Source organism: Eptesicus fuscus, chromosome 10 (assembly GCF_027574615.1).
Source record: "Eptesicus fuscus isolate TK198812 chromosome 10, DD_ASM_mEF_20220401, whole genome shotgun sequence".
In the NCBI taxonomy this organism is placed as follows: domain Eukaryota; kingdom Metazoa; phylum Chordata; class Mammalia; order Chiroptera; family Vespertilionidae; genus Eptesicus; species Eptesicus fuscus.
In genome coordinates, this window is record NC_072482.1 from 2,199,232 (window position 1) to 2,214,968 (window position 15,737).

General features: G+C 48.7%; 1 protein-coding gene across 1 annotated transcript in view; it reads right to left on the reverse strand.

Moving 5' to 3' along the window:
- Window positions 1–15,737, reverse strand: part of TNXB (tenascin XB) — a 76,410-nt gene extending 60,673 nt beyond the window's left edge. The window contains exons 1-2 of the mRNA XM_054721939.1: window positions 15,649–15,737; window positions 98–508 (exon numbers count right to left, since the gene is read on the reverse strand). Coding sequence (XP_054577914.1) covers window positions 98–500 — 403 coding nt within the window. The 5' untranslated portion in view covers window positions 501–508; window positions 15,649–15,737. The remainder of the gene's footprint in view (window positions 1–97; window positions 509–15,648) is intronic.

The following is a 15,737-nucleotide window of genomic DNA, read 5'->3' on the forward strand; positions in this document are numbered from 1 at the left end:
TTCCAATTCATACCCAGGTCTTCCATAGGCTGGCGATACCCACCCAACTTCTCCACCTGCTCTTTTTCTGTGCCCCCGCCTGTGGTCACCTGCTCACCTGTGCCAGCCTGGGCAGCAGCAGGGCAACACCCCCCAGTGCACTGTTCCTTGAGCCCCTTCACCAACTCCTCCAGGATCTCTAGCCGGACCCTCAAGGCCTGCACCTCTGAAGCAGGGACTGGGGGCTCAGTGCCTGGGGGACAGCCACAGACAGCTGAAGGGGGCAGGTTAATGCGGTGGGTGAATACCACCTGCTTTTCCCCTCCTTCTACGGTGTGCTCATAAAGCTGAGAAGAGGGGTTCCCCCCTCTTGGCTCCGCTGTGCGGCCCCCTGGCTGAGGAGGGGGCCGTGGGGCTGGGAGTGTCATATTGGAGGGGGGAGAGAAAGGGCCTGCTCGGACTGTGCCCAACAGCAGCAGGAGGGCCAGGCTGGAGGCGAGGGAACATTGGGCTGGCATCATTCAGGAGGCTGCAGGGAGAGAGGGCAAGTGTGAGAGCAGTTTCACAGAGACAAGATGCCGCCCAACACATACATTAACCACAGTCCCTCCACCCACAACTAATCCACCCAACTCACATGTACTAACAATCCACATCTAACCAACCCTAAGGAATACCCTCCTTGCAGATTTGTTTGGTCTCTAACTCGCTTTCTGATGTCATTTGGTTACCCTGCTCCCCATCTCTTTTCACTGTTACACCCACACTAGTCCTTTGTTCCACAGACACCACAAGCTTGCATTAGCCCAAGGGACTTTGCACTGTCTGTTCCCTCTGTCTGGGCTGCTCTTCACTCAGCTCTTAAAGGTGGGCTCTTGCTTGTTCAGATCATAACTTCTGTGTCATTGACACCCAGAGGCCTTCCTTGCTGCCCAGTTGGAGCAGTCTTCCATTACTGTCCACCACAATATCCCACTTGTGTTCTTCGTGGCATTCACTGCTGCCTGAACCATCTGTTGAGCTCCAGTGTGGGAGCTCCATGAGAAGGGCACGGCTGTATGCATGGCTGTGAGCCTGTGCCTGGCACACAGGAGCTGTCCAAACCATTTATGTTGAACGGATTAGTAGATGAGCGTCTAAGGCCAATCCTCCCACTAGCACCTGGATCCCAGGTCCTCCTGTCTTCTCAGGAAATTTCAGGTGTAGACTGTCCTCTCTCTTTTTTATTCAACTGCTCACTCTCAACTAGATCCTTCCATTGGATTTTACATGAGCTCAAATATATCCCATTTTTTGAAAAGCCCTTTTCCTCAGGACTTATATTACCAAGTATCAAAACCTCTTACAAAGATGCATGGATAGACAGAACAGAATAGGGTCCAGAAACAGACCCACAACATATATGGTCACCTGATTAATGGCAAAGGTGTTACTAAAATTAAGAGGAGACAAATGGTCTTTTTGATAAGTTGTGCTTGGCCAACTGAAATTCCATATGGAAAACACACCTATCTCCACCTTTTGCCCACACATAAAAGTTACTTTGAAATGAATCTAATGGACCTAATAGTGAAAGGTAAAGCAATAACTTTCAGAACAGTGTTTTACAGAAGGAAATATAGGAGAATATCTTTATGACCTTGGAGTAAGCAAAGATTTCTTAAAAGCTAACAACACAAAATTTAACCATAAAATATATCACACAAAACTTAACCAGAAGGATTAAAAATGGTGGCAGAGTAAGTGGATGCTGCATGGGTATGCTCTCAGGGCCAAACTGGAATTACAGAAAAACTTCCTGAATAATCAACAGGAGACTCACTGGAGAGAACCCTGGTCACTGAGGGATGGAAAGTGGAGATTGCATAGATACTAGGAGGAGGGGCAGAGGCACAAAGGGCTGGCTGGGCTCCCACAGACGGCAACTGAAGTTCCAGAGAGATATCTCAGCTGTGGGGGGTTGCCACTGAGAACTCTGGAGTCTAATCCCCAAGACGGGTCTTCCAGCAGAAAGCACCAGAAGGGTACCCACATAACATCTGGCTGGGAAAAGCACCAGGGATGCTGTCTGCCAGGGAGAGACAGCTGGAAATTCAGGCACGCTCTTGAAGGGCCAATGCACAAAATTCCCTGTGGAGCCACCCACATTGTGCCCCGGCTGGAGCTGTGTGAGCAGAAGCCAGGATTGGGGGCTCTGAGGTTAGAGCTTAGAAGGCAGACACCCTGGTTTCCTGTGCTGAGTCATTCCCTCATGCTGCAGAGGCCATCTTTCTCATGCAGACATTTGCTATACAGGTGGCCTTATCTGTGGGGAAGACAGTTGACCCACCCTATTGGAAAACACCTTGCCCCATGGTGCAGAATTTCCAGATGGCCATTAAGAGACTGAGAATAACAATGAGCATCCAGGCAGAAGCAATTGCCCCACCCTGTTGGGGGGAAAAAAACTATTGCCACACCTGAGGACAATTGCCTGAGGGCAATTCAAGATGGAATTCTATCAGTCTGTAGACAGAGGCGATTTCTGGAGGCTTTGTATCTTTGCCTGATCTAATTAGTCAGAAACAGTGTTTGACACTGTCTTGCACTACAGCTTGAAAGGCGTAGCATATCTACCTAATATAGAATAAAACACCAAAACAGGCAGGCAAAATGAGACACAAAGAAACAATCCCAAATGAAAGAACAAGAGAATTCTCCAAAAGAAGAGACAAAAGAGCCCTAACCAGTTTGGCTCAGTGGGTAGAGCATCGGCCTGTGGACTGAAAGGTCCCAGGTTCGATTCTGGTCAAGGGCATGTACCTTGGTTGCGGGCACATCCCCAGTAGAAGGTGTGCAGGAGGCAGCTGATCCATGTTTCTCTCTCATTGATGTTTCTAACTCTCTATTCCTCTCCCTTCCTCTGTAAAAAAATCAATAAAATATATATATATTTTAAAGTCCTTTAAAAAAAAAGAGAGAGAGAGAAAAGAATGGAGATAAGAAATTTATCTGATATAGAGTTCAGAATAATAATGGTAAAGATGCTCAAAAGCATGAGAAAAGATACAGTAACTATGGAAACACAAGAATGACATAGCACAAGTAAAGAAAACATTGGAAGGAACACACAGCAGATTAAGGGAAGCTAAGGATCCAATCAGTGAATTAGAAGATAGGGTTAAAAAAGTCAGTCAATCAGAGAGAATAGCTTAAGGGGTTCTCATGATTTTAATGGACACTTATAGAACAACTAGAGGCCCAGTGCATGATTGAATCATGCACGTGTAGGGTCCCCTACACGCGTTTGCTTTCGATCATGGGGGAGCTGGGTGCCTGTCCGCTGGTGCACCAGGCACCAGAGGCTTTTGAAAGGCCTGCTGCCTGAGTGGACAGGCACCCAGCTCTCACACTTTTGCTTTTGATCGCGGGGAGCTGGGTGCCTGTACGCTGGTGCACCAGGCCTTTCAGAAGCCTCTGGCATGGCAGAGGCTTCTGAAAGGCCTGCTGCCTGAGCAGACAGGCACCCAGCTCCCACACTTTTGCTTTTGATTGCGGGAGAGCTGGGTGCCTGTCCGCTGGTGCACCAGGCCTTTCAGAAGCCTCCAGTGTGGCGGAGGCTTCTGAAAGGCCTGCTGCCTGAGCGGATAGGCACTCAGCTCCCCCGCTTTTAATGGTCTGCGTGGTGGGACGTGAGCTTGCTGCCCCAGAGGCCGCTTCTGTGCCGCAGCACAGCCATGGCGCAAACGCTGAGCTTGCGCCGCTGCTGGCGATGCAGCTCAGCGTCCCACTGGCCCAATCAGCTACCCCGGCCACCCCAAGTCCCGCCCCCCACGCCTCCTGGCCAATCATGGGCATAGTGAAGGTATGGTCAATTTGCATATTTGTCTATTATTAGGTAGGATTCACTTCTAAGCTACAGAATATAGATTCTTCTCAAGTGCACATGGGTCATTCACAAAGATAGATCACATGTTACGATACAAAACAAGTCTCTACAAGTTCAAGAAGATTGAAATCATATCAAACATCTTCTCAGATCACAGTGGAATGAAACTAAAAATCAACTACAGTAAAAACAACCCAAAACACTCAAACACATGGAGGCTAAATAGCATGCTATTAAACAATGAATGGGTTACCAATAAGATCAAGAAAGAAATAAAAAACTTCCTGGAAACAAATGAAAATGAACACAGAACACCAGAAATCTCTGGGACATAGCAAATGCAGTCCTGAGAGGGAAGTTCATAGCACTACAGGTCTACCTAAAAAAATATGAAAAATCAGAGGAGAAACCAAGATGGTGGCATAGGTTAACATCTGAAATTGCTGCCGTGCACAACCACTTCAAAACTACAACTAAAAGACAAAACAAACATCATCCAGAACCACAGGAAGGCTGGCTGAGTGGAAATTCTACAACTAGAAGGAAAGAGAAAAGCACACTGAGACTCAGAGGAAGTGCAGAAGTAATGTGCAGAGGTACGGAGGCACGTGTGTGGAAAGGGCTGGCAACTGAGGATGCGGTTGTCTTTTTCAATCGGGAGGGAGACACAAGCTCCTGACTGCTCTGAACTCCAGTTCCGAGCAAGACTCTGGGTACCCAGACTCATGCGGGGAGAAACTGGACCGTCTGGCTTCGGGCAGAACTCTAGGGCGGCTTTCTCTCAGAGGTGCTTGCAGTGATTACTGAGAGATACTGAGAGCCGGGGGCCTCTTAGGGCAGGGCTGAGGATCAGCCATAGCTGTTTTCTGTGCCCTGTTGATTCCCTGAGACCCTGCCCCACCCAAGCTGTGTGCAGAAGCTTTTGCATATGAATGGCCTGGCCCTTTGCAATTTAAAATTACCTAACATTCTGCAGCTGGGTCAGAGAGTACCAGAAGTTCCAAAAGAAGGCCCAAGGCTCCACAGCAGTTTGCATTGCTTCACAGTTGGGCCTCATCTGGGCACCTCCAAACCCCAAACAGAAGAGGAATCTGCAGATCTCTCTGTAGCTCCTACTGGGTGGCCTCAGGCAGAGGCTAAATTTGCACCTCCTTGAAGACCCAAGAGCCAGTGAACCCAATGGTCACAGTGGGACCATACCTGATTACAACTCCTCAGATCCATAGGGACACACTCAAGGGGCAGACTCAGTGAGCACTGAAGCCCCACTGAAGCAAGTCTTGCCCCATAAGGGTGTCTCCAGCACAGAAGTTCTCCCAGCATAGACACAGCTGATCCTCACAGCTAATTGGCCTGGAGGTCAATTCTCCTAGTGATACCAACAACAATCAAGGCTTACCTACAACAAGACTGTGCACACAGCCCACAAAGGGGTACACCAAGAGTGTCCACCTCAGGTAATTGGGGAGGCTGAGCCACTGGACCCTGTAAGACACCTAGCACACAAAGCTACTCTATCAACACAGGGAAGCAGCCAAAATGTGGAGACAAAGAAAGAGGTCACCAATGACAGAAATGGAGGAAAGCAAACGACTGGATATAGAGTTCAAAACCACAGTTATAAGGTTTTCCAAGAATCTTCTAGAAACCGCTGGTAAATTTAGTGAGATCCTCGAGGATATGAAAAAGGACTAACTAGAAATTAAGCATACACTGACTGAAATAAAGAATAATATACAGCGACCCAACAGCAGACTAGAAGAACGCAAGAATCAAGGCAAAGATTTGAAATACGAAGAAGCAAAAAATACCCAACTGGAAAAGAAAAAAGAATCCAAAAATATGAAGATAGTGTAAGGAGCCTCTGGGACAACTTCAAGGTACCAACATCAGAATTATGGGGGTGCCAGAAAAAGAGAGAGAGCAAGATATTGAAAACCTATTTGAAGAAATAATGACAGAAAACTTCCCCCACCTGGTGAAAGAAATAGATTTACAAGTCCAGGAAGCACAGAGAACCCCAAACAAAAGGAATCCAAAGAGGAACGCACCAAGACACATCATAATTAAAATACCAAGATCAAAAGACAAAGAGAATATTAAAAGCAGCAAGAGAAAAACAGTTGGTTACCTACAAGGGAGTACCCATACAATTGTCAGCTGATTTCTCAACAAAAACTATGCAGGCCAGACGGGAGTGGCAAGAAATATTCAAAGTAATGAATAGCAAGAACCTACAACCAAGATTACTCTACCCAGCAGTTATCATTCAGAATTGAAGGTCAGATAAAGAGCTTCACAGATAAGAAAAAGCTAAAGGAGTTCATCACCACCAAACCAGTATTATATGAAATGCTGAAAAGTATTCTTTGAAAAGAGGAAAAAGAAGAAAAAGGTAAAGATAAAAATTATGAACAACAAATACATATCTATCAACAAGTGAATCTAAAAATAAAGTGAATAAAAAAATCTGATGTACAGAATAAACTGGTGAACATAATAGAATCAGGGGTATAGAAAGGGAGTGGACTGACAATTCTCAGGGGGAAAAGGGGAGTGGGGCGTGCAGGAAGAGACTGGACAAAAATCGTATACCTATGGATGAGGACAGTGGGCGGGGGTAAGGGCAGAGGGTGGGGTGGGAACCAGGTGGAGGGGAGCTATGGGGGGAAAGAGAGGAACAACTATAATAATCTGAACAATAAAGATTTATTTTTAAAAATAAGAAAAATCAACAATAAACTATTTAACTCTATAACTTAAAGAACTAGAAAGAGAACAATAAGAAAAGCACATATAAATAGAAGGAAGGAAATAATAAATATTAGAGTGGAAATAAATGACATAGTGACTAAAAAAAAACACAATAAATTAAAAAAATCAATGAAACCAAGAACTGGTTTTCTTGAAAGGATGAACAACATTGATAAACCATTAGCCAGACTCATCAAGAAACAAACACAGAGAAGCCAAATAAATAAAATAAGGAACAAAATTGGAGAAGTAACCACTGACGCCACAGAAATACAAAGAATTGTAAAGAAATTCTATGAATAACTATTTGCCAACAAGCTGGACAATGTGGATGAAATCTCTCCACAAACAAAAGCCCGGGTCTGGGGGCTTCATAGGGGAGTTTTACCAAACATTCAAAGAACAACTAACGCCTATCCTCCTCACACCACTCCAAAAAATCCAAGAGGAAGGAACACTTCCAAGCTCTTTTTATGAGGCCAGCATTATCCTAATTCTAAAACCAGAAAATGACACTACAAAGAAAGAGAATTACAGGCCAATATCCCTGATGAACATAGATGCTAAATTCCTCAACAAAATATTAGCAAATCACATCCAGCAATATATTATAAAGATCATACACCATGATCAAGTAGGATTTATTCCAGGGATTCAAGGCTGGTAAAATATTTGCAAATCATTAAACATGGATACATCACATAAACAAATTAAAAGACAAAAATCACATAATCATATCGATAGATGCAGAAAGAGCAGTGGAAAAAATCTAACACCCATTTTGATAAAAACTCTCAACAAAGTGGGAATAGAGGAAGCATATCTCAAAATGATAAAGGCCATTTATGACAAACCTACAGCGAACATCATACTCTGTGGGCAAAAACTAAAGCCATTTCCCCTAAGAACAGGAACAAGACAGGGATGTCTGTTTTCACCACTCTTATTCAACATGGTACTAGAAGTTCTAGCCACAGTGATGAGACAAGAAGAAATAAAAGGCAACCAAATTGGAAAGGAAGAAGTAAAACTGTCATTATTTGCAGATGACATGATATTTTACATAGAAAACCCTAAAGACTCCACCAAAAAACTACTAGATTTAATCAATGAATTTGGCAATGTAGCAGGATACAAAGTCAACATCCAAAAATCAATGGCTTTTCTATACACCAATAATAAATTCCCAGAAAGAAAAACTAAACAATCCCATTTACCAATGCAACAAAAAAATTAATATATTTAGGAATACACTTAACCAAGGTGGCAAAAGACCTGTACTTGGAAAACTACAGGATGTTGAAAAAAAAGAGATAGAAGAAGATATAAACAAGTGAAAGAATATACTGTGTTCATGGATTGGTAGAATCAACATCATTAAAATACCCATACTACCCAAGGCAATCGACAGATTCAATGCAATCCCTATTAAAATACCAACAGCATAATTCACAGGTCTAGAAGAAATACTCCAAAAATTTATATGGAATCAAAAAAGACCCCGAATAGCTGCAACAATCTTGAGAAAGAAAAATAAAGTTGGAGGAATCATAATACCAGATTTCAAGTTATACTACAAAGCCACTGTAATTAAAACAGCCTGGTACTGGCACAAAAATGGGCATATAGACCAATGGAACAGAACAGAGACCCCAGAAATTGACCCAAGCCATTATGCTCAATTAATATTTGACAAAGGAGGCAAGAGCATACAATGGAGTCAAGACAGTCTCTTCAATAAATGGTGTTGGGAAAACTGGGCAGATACATGCAAAAAAATGAAACTAGACCACCAACTTGCAGCATACACAAGAATAAACTCAAAATGGATAAAAGACTGAAATGTACATCGTGAAACCATAGAAATCCTAGAAGAAACCACAGGCAGCAAAATCGCAGACATCTCTTGTAGTAATATGTTTTTAGATACATCTTCTAAGGCAAAGGATATTAATGAGAAATTAAACAAATGGGACTACATCAAAATAAAAAGCTTCTGCACAGCAAAAGAAACCATCAACAAAACGAAAGGGGAGCCCACTGTATGGGAGAGCATATTGGACAATGATACATCTGATAAAGGGTTAATATCCAAAATATATAAGGAACTCACACAACTTAATAAAAGGAAGACAAATAAAAAATCCGATTAAAAAATGGGCAAAGGACCTAAATAGACATTTCTCCCAAGTGGACACACAGATGGTCAAGAGACATATGACAAAATGCTCAAAGTCACTGATCATCAGAGAGATGCAAATTAAAATGACAATGAGGTATCACCTCACACCTGTCAGAATGGCTACCATCAACAAAACCACAAACGACAAGTGCTGGGGAGGATGTGGCGAAAGGGAACCCTAGTGCACAGCCTGTGGAATGCAGACTGGTGCAGCCACTGTGGAGAACAGTATGGAGTTTCCTCAAAAAACTGAAAATGGAATTCCCATTTGACCCAGTGATCCCACTTCTAGGAATATGTCCCAAGAAACCCAAAACACCAATCAGAAAGAATGCATGCACCCCTATGTTCATAACAGCACAGTTCACAATAGCTAAGATCTGGAAACAGCCCACGTGCCCATCAGCAGATGAGTGGGTAAAAAGCTGTGGTACATTTATACCATGGAATACTATGCAGCAGTGAAAAAGAAGAATCTCTTACCCTGTGAGACAGCATGGAGGGACCTGGAGAGTATCATGCTAAGTGAAATAAGCCAGTCAGAGAAAGACAAGTATCACATGATCTCACTCATGTGAAATCTAAGGAACAAAATAAACTGATGAACAGAGTGGATCCAGAGACGTGGAAGCCTGGAACAGAGTGCGGAATCTCAGAGGGAAGGCGGGGAGGGTGGGTGGGTGGGAGCTATCAACCAGGGGCCCTGTATGCATATATGCATGACACACAGACAATGGGCAGTGAGAGCCTGGGGCCGGGGGTGGGGACGGCTGGAGGGGGCAATGGTGAAAAAAGGGGGACATATGTAATACTTTCAATAATAAAGAATTAAAACAAAACAAAACAAAAAAACAAAAAAAAAAAAACTTAACCATAAAACTGAGATTGATACATTGGGCCTCATTGAAATTGGTAACTTCTGGACCTCAAAAGACACCATTCGCAGAATGCGAAGGTGAGCTGCACACTGGGCGGAGGTGCCATGAGCCCTGGACGGAGTGGGCTCACTTACAAGCAGATTTTCTCAGTTGGCCCATGCTGCTCAGCCCCACATCGCTCCGGGCTCAGCTGGTGTTTGGAATTTTGAGTTCGCAGAGGGACGATGATGGTTATACTAAGATTCTCAACTAAGCAGGCCGTGGGCACCACTAACCCCCATTGTATGTGATATGTCAGAAAAATTAGAGGAGGGGTTAAAGTCTAAACTAAAACACTTCCACACTAAGACAACAAATAAAGGGCCAGCAACCCAGTTTTTTTTTAAGTTGGCAGGAGACTTAAACAGTTACTCCAGATAGGAATACAGCATATCCACATGACTAACGGACATGAGACGGTGTATAACTTCACTAGTATTCAGGGAAATGCACATTAAAACCACAACGAGACGCCGTCAAGTATCCACCAGAATGGCTGCCATGAAAGGAGCTGCCATTGCTTGACATTGGAAAGCATGTGAAGCAACGGGAACTCTCATCTGCTGCAAAGAAGGAGCATGAATTAGAGCAACCACTTGAGAAAAACTGGCAGTATGAGCACACGGCCTATAACCTAGCAATTCTACTTCTTGGTAAATATCCAAAAGGAATGACTGCACATCTCCTCCAAAATCATGTACAAGAATGCTCATGAGCCCTGGCCGGTTTGGCTCAGTGGACAGAGCGTCAGCCAATCTACCAGGGGTCCCGGGTTCGATTCCGGCCAAGGGCACATGCCTGGGTTGCAGGTTCGATTCCCAGTAGGGGGCATGCAGGAGGCAGCTGATCAATGATTCTCTCTCATCATTGATGTTTCTAGCTCTCCATCTCCCTTCCTCTCTGAAATCAATTTAAAAAAAAAAAAGAACGCTCATGAGATTTATTCATATTAGCCCAAACTGGAAACTCAAGTGTCCATTAATAGTAGAATGGAGAAATAAGTGGGGGCACTGTAATACGATGAAATATTATACAGCAATGAAAAACACCCTCTTGTTACATGGGTCAACATGAACAAATTTCACACACATACTAGTAATGCTGAGCAAAAGAAACCTCACACACACACACACACACACACACACACACACACACACACCATTTTAAACGATGCTATTTATATGAGGGTTTGATTCCAGTCAGGGGCACATACTTAGGTTGCATGCTCAATCCTGGCCCTGGTCGAGGGGTGTGTGGGAGGCAATCAAACATCTCTTTCACTTCGATGTTTCTCTCTCTCTGTCTGTCCCCTCCCCTCCACTCTCTCTGAAAGTCAATGGAAAATATCCTCTAGTGCGGATTAGAAAAGAGGATAGGATTGCTTTCAGGGGTAGTATTGACTGGGAGGAGCCACAAGGGGGGAGTTCTGAAAAAGCTTTGCACCTTGGTCTGGACGGTGGTTAAACAGATGCATGCATATCCAAAAATTAATTGAGCGACATGCTTACAATGTGTGAAAGTTGTACCCTAAACTAAAAACACCTTCCCCAATCTCATCCTCCCTCCAGCCACCACTCCCTCTAACCCCTACTTCCTGGCCACAGTTGTCAGATTTAACTGCACTGCTGCTGTTTCCCTGTGTCCAGCGCATGCCCCCCTCCACTCTCACCTGGCTGCTCCAGCACAGCCTCCCCACCGCCTCCCAATGACCTGTGTCACAAAATCTAGGAGACATTCATCTTCATCTTACTTGATCTCTCTCAAAATCACTAAACACTATTGATCACATCTTCCACTTTAAAGCCTTCTAGATCTGTGCTGTCCATATGGTAGCCAGGAGGAATGTGTGGCTTGAACACCTGAAATGCAGCAAGAATGATGGAGGCACTGAGTTTTACTCAGTAGTGGTTTTTTTCTAGATATATTTTATTGATTTTTTACAGAGAGGAAGGGAGAGGGATAGAGAGTTAGAAACATCGATGAGAGAGAAACATTGATCAGCTGCCTCCTGTACACCCCCCACTGGGGATGTGCCCGCAACCAAGGTACATGCCCTTGACCGGAATCGAACCTGAGACCCTCCAGTCCGCAGGCCGACGCTCTATCCACTGAGCCAAACCGGTTAGGGCTACTCAGTAGTTTTTAAAAGCTCCCCACGTGGTTGCTGAGACCTACTGCTCTCATCACCGCCCCGGGTGCCATCACCCAGACCCACGGCTTTAATATCCAACACATACGCCAATTTCTAACACCAGCCTAGTCACCTCTCAACTCTGAGCCATATATCCAACTGCCTACTTGGCATCTCCTCGTGGGCACCCCGAAGTCAGGACGTCTGGAACGGAACGCACGATCGTCCCTCCGGTACCCAGCCCCCTTCCACTTCTGTAGCTCAGGGCCCACCATGCATCCAGCTTCACAAGCCAGAACCTAGCTGCCCATCAACAGCAGGCCATCTCATCGCATTTGCCCGCGTTTTCTCATAAACGTCGCTTCAGTTTGCTTATTTCTCTCCCTCTCACCAACATGGTAGTCCAACCTCCCATCTACCTTTGGCTTGACAGCTGCAGTGGCCTCCTAGCTGGTCCCCCTGCTCCCCCTCTTGCCCCTCACAATCTTGAAAAGGCAACTAGGATGTCCCTCTCCCCCTAAAGACTCTCTCGGTGTCTCCCTCCTGAATTTTCTTCCAACACTGACAGACCTCTCCTGCCTCGTCGCCCACAGCGCTCGCCTCCCTCTCGCCACTCCAGGCCCACCGGCCGAGGTAAGTCCCTCAGACTCTCGCTGATGCCAGGCTTTTGTACATGCGGTTCCCTCTCTGTGGCCCACTCTTCCCTTTTCTCTTGCCTCGTCACCCTTCAGGGCTCAGCCCACATCACTTCCTCAGGAAGCTTTCCTCCCAGGTCAGGCCCCCTATCCTGTGACATCACAGCACCAGGCCCTGTGATCTGTAGCACTCAGAACATGTTTTCATCACATGTTTGTGAGATTGATTGATTACTTCTCACCCACGTTTGGTCTTGCCTGCTAGCCTGCAGGCCCGTGGTGGCAGCGTGCCCCGTGTTTATTTCTTGGCTGCTGTATTCTCACATCTGTGCTCAATAAATATTTATTGACTGTACGATTGAATGAAAAGTTCAATGTAACCCCAGGACTAGCTTCAGAGCTGAAACCAAGGACAGGACCAAGGTCAGGGCTAGGACCACAGACAGTGTCTGGGACTGGAAATTGGTTAGAAACAGCAACTGGGGCAGCGAGCGGGCCAGGTGTGGAGCCTGGAAGGGCCAGACGGCACGGTGTGGCCGAATCTGCCACCGCTGTGACCCCTAGGAACGTACCACCAGAGCAGTGCTACTCGTGACGGCTGCAAACCGGGACCCCGATGGCTCAGGCCAGTAGACTGGATTAAATCAAGTGGCTTATTCACAGCGGGATGAAATAAAGCAATGAGAGCAGATGCAATGGCATGGACGCTCTCCCTAGATGGATGGGGCTGACAAACGCAGCCAGACACGGAAGAGGACATGCTCAAAAGCCTGTTTGTGCGAAGTGTGAGGCGCAGGAGGCTACACTGTAGAGTTCCAAGTCAGAAGGTGGCACTCTTTGGGGCGCGGTGGGAAATCTGGGGTGCTAAGACTGCCCTGTTTCTGGACCCAGGTGCCGGCTGTCTGTGGAATTCACTGAGGCCAGGACTGGGGAGCACAGGGGGAGGAGGTTTAGGGGCGAGCTGGTGGGGTGGGGCGCCTGCGCTGAGCCGGGAGGGGCCCTGGTGAACACAGGGGTGTGCAGGGCAGGGGTGGCCCACGTTCTGTTTGGGACAAGGATCCGGAGAGGCGAGGGCTGTGGCTCCTGCAGAGCAGAGGGGCTGCGGAGGAGGGCCGGGAGGGGAAATGCTGCCTGGGGAGGAGAAGGGGCAGTGACTGTGCCCCCCCCCCATTTCCTGGCTCCCCACTTCCACTTCTCCTCTGGGCCTGAGGAAAGGGGTTTGCGGCCTTGCACACGGCCACCAGCCCCCAAAAGATGAGGGAGCTGGACAACGGGACGGAGCGGGCAGACCGGCCCTGCCCGAGAAAGCCAGGCAGATAGCTGTCCTTCCGGGGCCTGCAGCCGGCCTCTCGGCTTGGGGTGTAGCCTCGGGTAAAAGGGGGTGTACCTACCCTCAAATCCGTCACCCTGTATCTAAGGCCGTGCAAATCACAGGGTGCATGCACACATAAATACAGGCACACATACACTTGTGTGTGTTCATCCACAAATACCGATAAAGCGTGCTTGTACACATGCACACATCCATCCGAATAAGCCCGCATCTTTGCGTACACACACACACACACACACACACACACACACACACACACACACCCCTCCCCTCCCCTCGTGCTCCTCACGCAGGCATCAGCGCTGCCCGGCTGGTGTCCCCAGGGCTCCGAGGGCAGCGCTGTGACACAGAGGACTTTACCGGGAGGGAGGGGCCCAAACGGGAGGCCTTCTCCTGGGGGAAGAGGCTCCCTGGCCCCCTCCCCTGGAGGCCTCCCTCCGTGGTGGGGAGGGGAGGGGAGTCTGCAGCAGGAAGAGGCTGGTGGGACCCAGAGGAGGGGCCCCCACAGCCACTCCCCGCCTCCTCCCCAGTCTCCTCTCCCGCGGCCACCACCCTGTCCGCACTTCCACTCCGGGAGGCCTATTCTCTGCGGGAGGAAAGCGAGCGACATGGGTGTCTCGTGTCCCCCCTTTGAGCCCCACTGCACGCCTGGACGCCTCTCTGCAGCGGGGAGGGGGACGCAGCTTCACCCTCTTGGCACCCTCCCCTGGCTGGAGGGCTGGCGGGTGGGGCCTCCCCAAGCTGTGACTCAGCGTGCTGGGTATTCTATCGCCGCTGTGGCCAACTCTGACACTTCGCTCATCGGGGACTGTGGGTCCCAAGAGGTGGGGAGAGGGGTGATGCTCCCCGAGAGCTGCCCCTGCCTCCCTCCGCCACTCGTGCCCCTCCAGGGGCGAAGGTAGAGGGGAAGGTGAGGGGGGCCAGATATTGGGTTGGACCCAGATGGCAAAGAGGTGCCGGCGGGGATGCGTTGGGGGACCCGCTGTCCCACATTCTGGGGAGCTATGGGCAGCGGGATGGAAACATTAAGACAGGATCTCCCACCCCCAGGTGGGGTCAGTGAGAGACAGGAAGGCAGGTGCTGGTCCTGCACCGAGTGACCAGGACTCAAGGGCAAGAAAGTTTGAGGAGTTGAGGTGCCGGATCCCCAGGAATTTGGAGGCTGAACTGGGAAAGGGGGGCGGAGACTGGACCCCGACAGGCGGCCGCTGCGGGGTTTCCCACTTGCTTCCCAGTAGTTCCTCTCCGTTCACTTCCAGTTGTTTCCAAGCCATGACATTCTTTCCAGGCAAGATAAGGGGCCCGCCCGCCCCACCCGGGGTGTGTCACGTGTATGGGGGCGGGGGTCAGACGGACAGAAGCGGGGGGGGGGCCTGGAGGGGGGGCGGGAGACGGAGCCCCTGTGCCCCTGGAGGCATCTCTGCCACCCCAGCCCCCCGAGCCGTGAGTCACGGGGCAGAGCCCTCGGCCAAGAACGAGTTTTAGGGTCCTCTCTGCCGCCGGAGCCCTGGCCGCTCCCCAGGTTCCCGCAGGCTCCCTCCGGCCCGCCCCATGCTGTCACCTGGCAGTGCCCATCTGGATGCCCGCTGGCCGCTCCCCAGCGCCGCTCCGGCCGGAGCACGTGGGCTCCCCGGCCGCTTCCCCGGGGCCTCCAGGGCCCCGAGCCTCGCCTCAGCGGTGCCGCCACCCGGTCCATCCACCCCGTGCCCCCCGCGCGGGCCACAGAGCCCAGCCCCGGCGCCCCCACAGAAAGGGCCATGAGCTGACAAGGCATTTGAGGGAGTCTGGGGAGGGGGGGATTCCCGAGAGAGCGGCCCTGCCGACCCCCGGCCCCAGCGCTGCCCCTTACCCGGCGGTGCGCGCGGCCTCCGCACCTGTGCTCCCACCTCCGGCTCCGTGCGCCCGGCGCCCTGCACCCTGCACAGGGGCTCGCTGAGC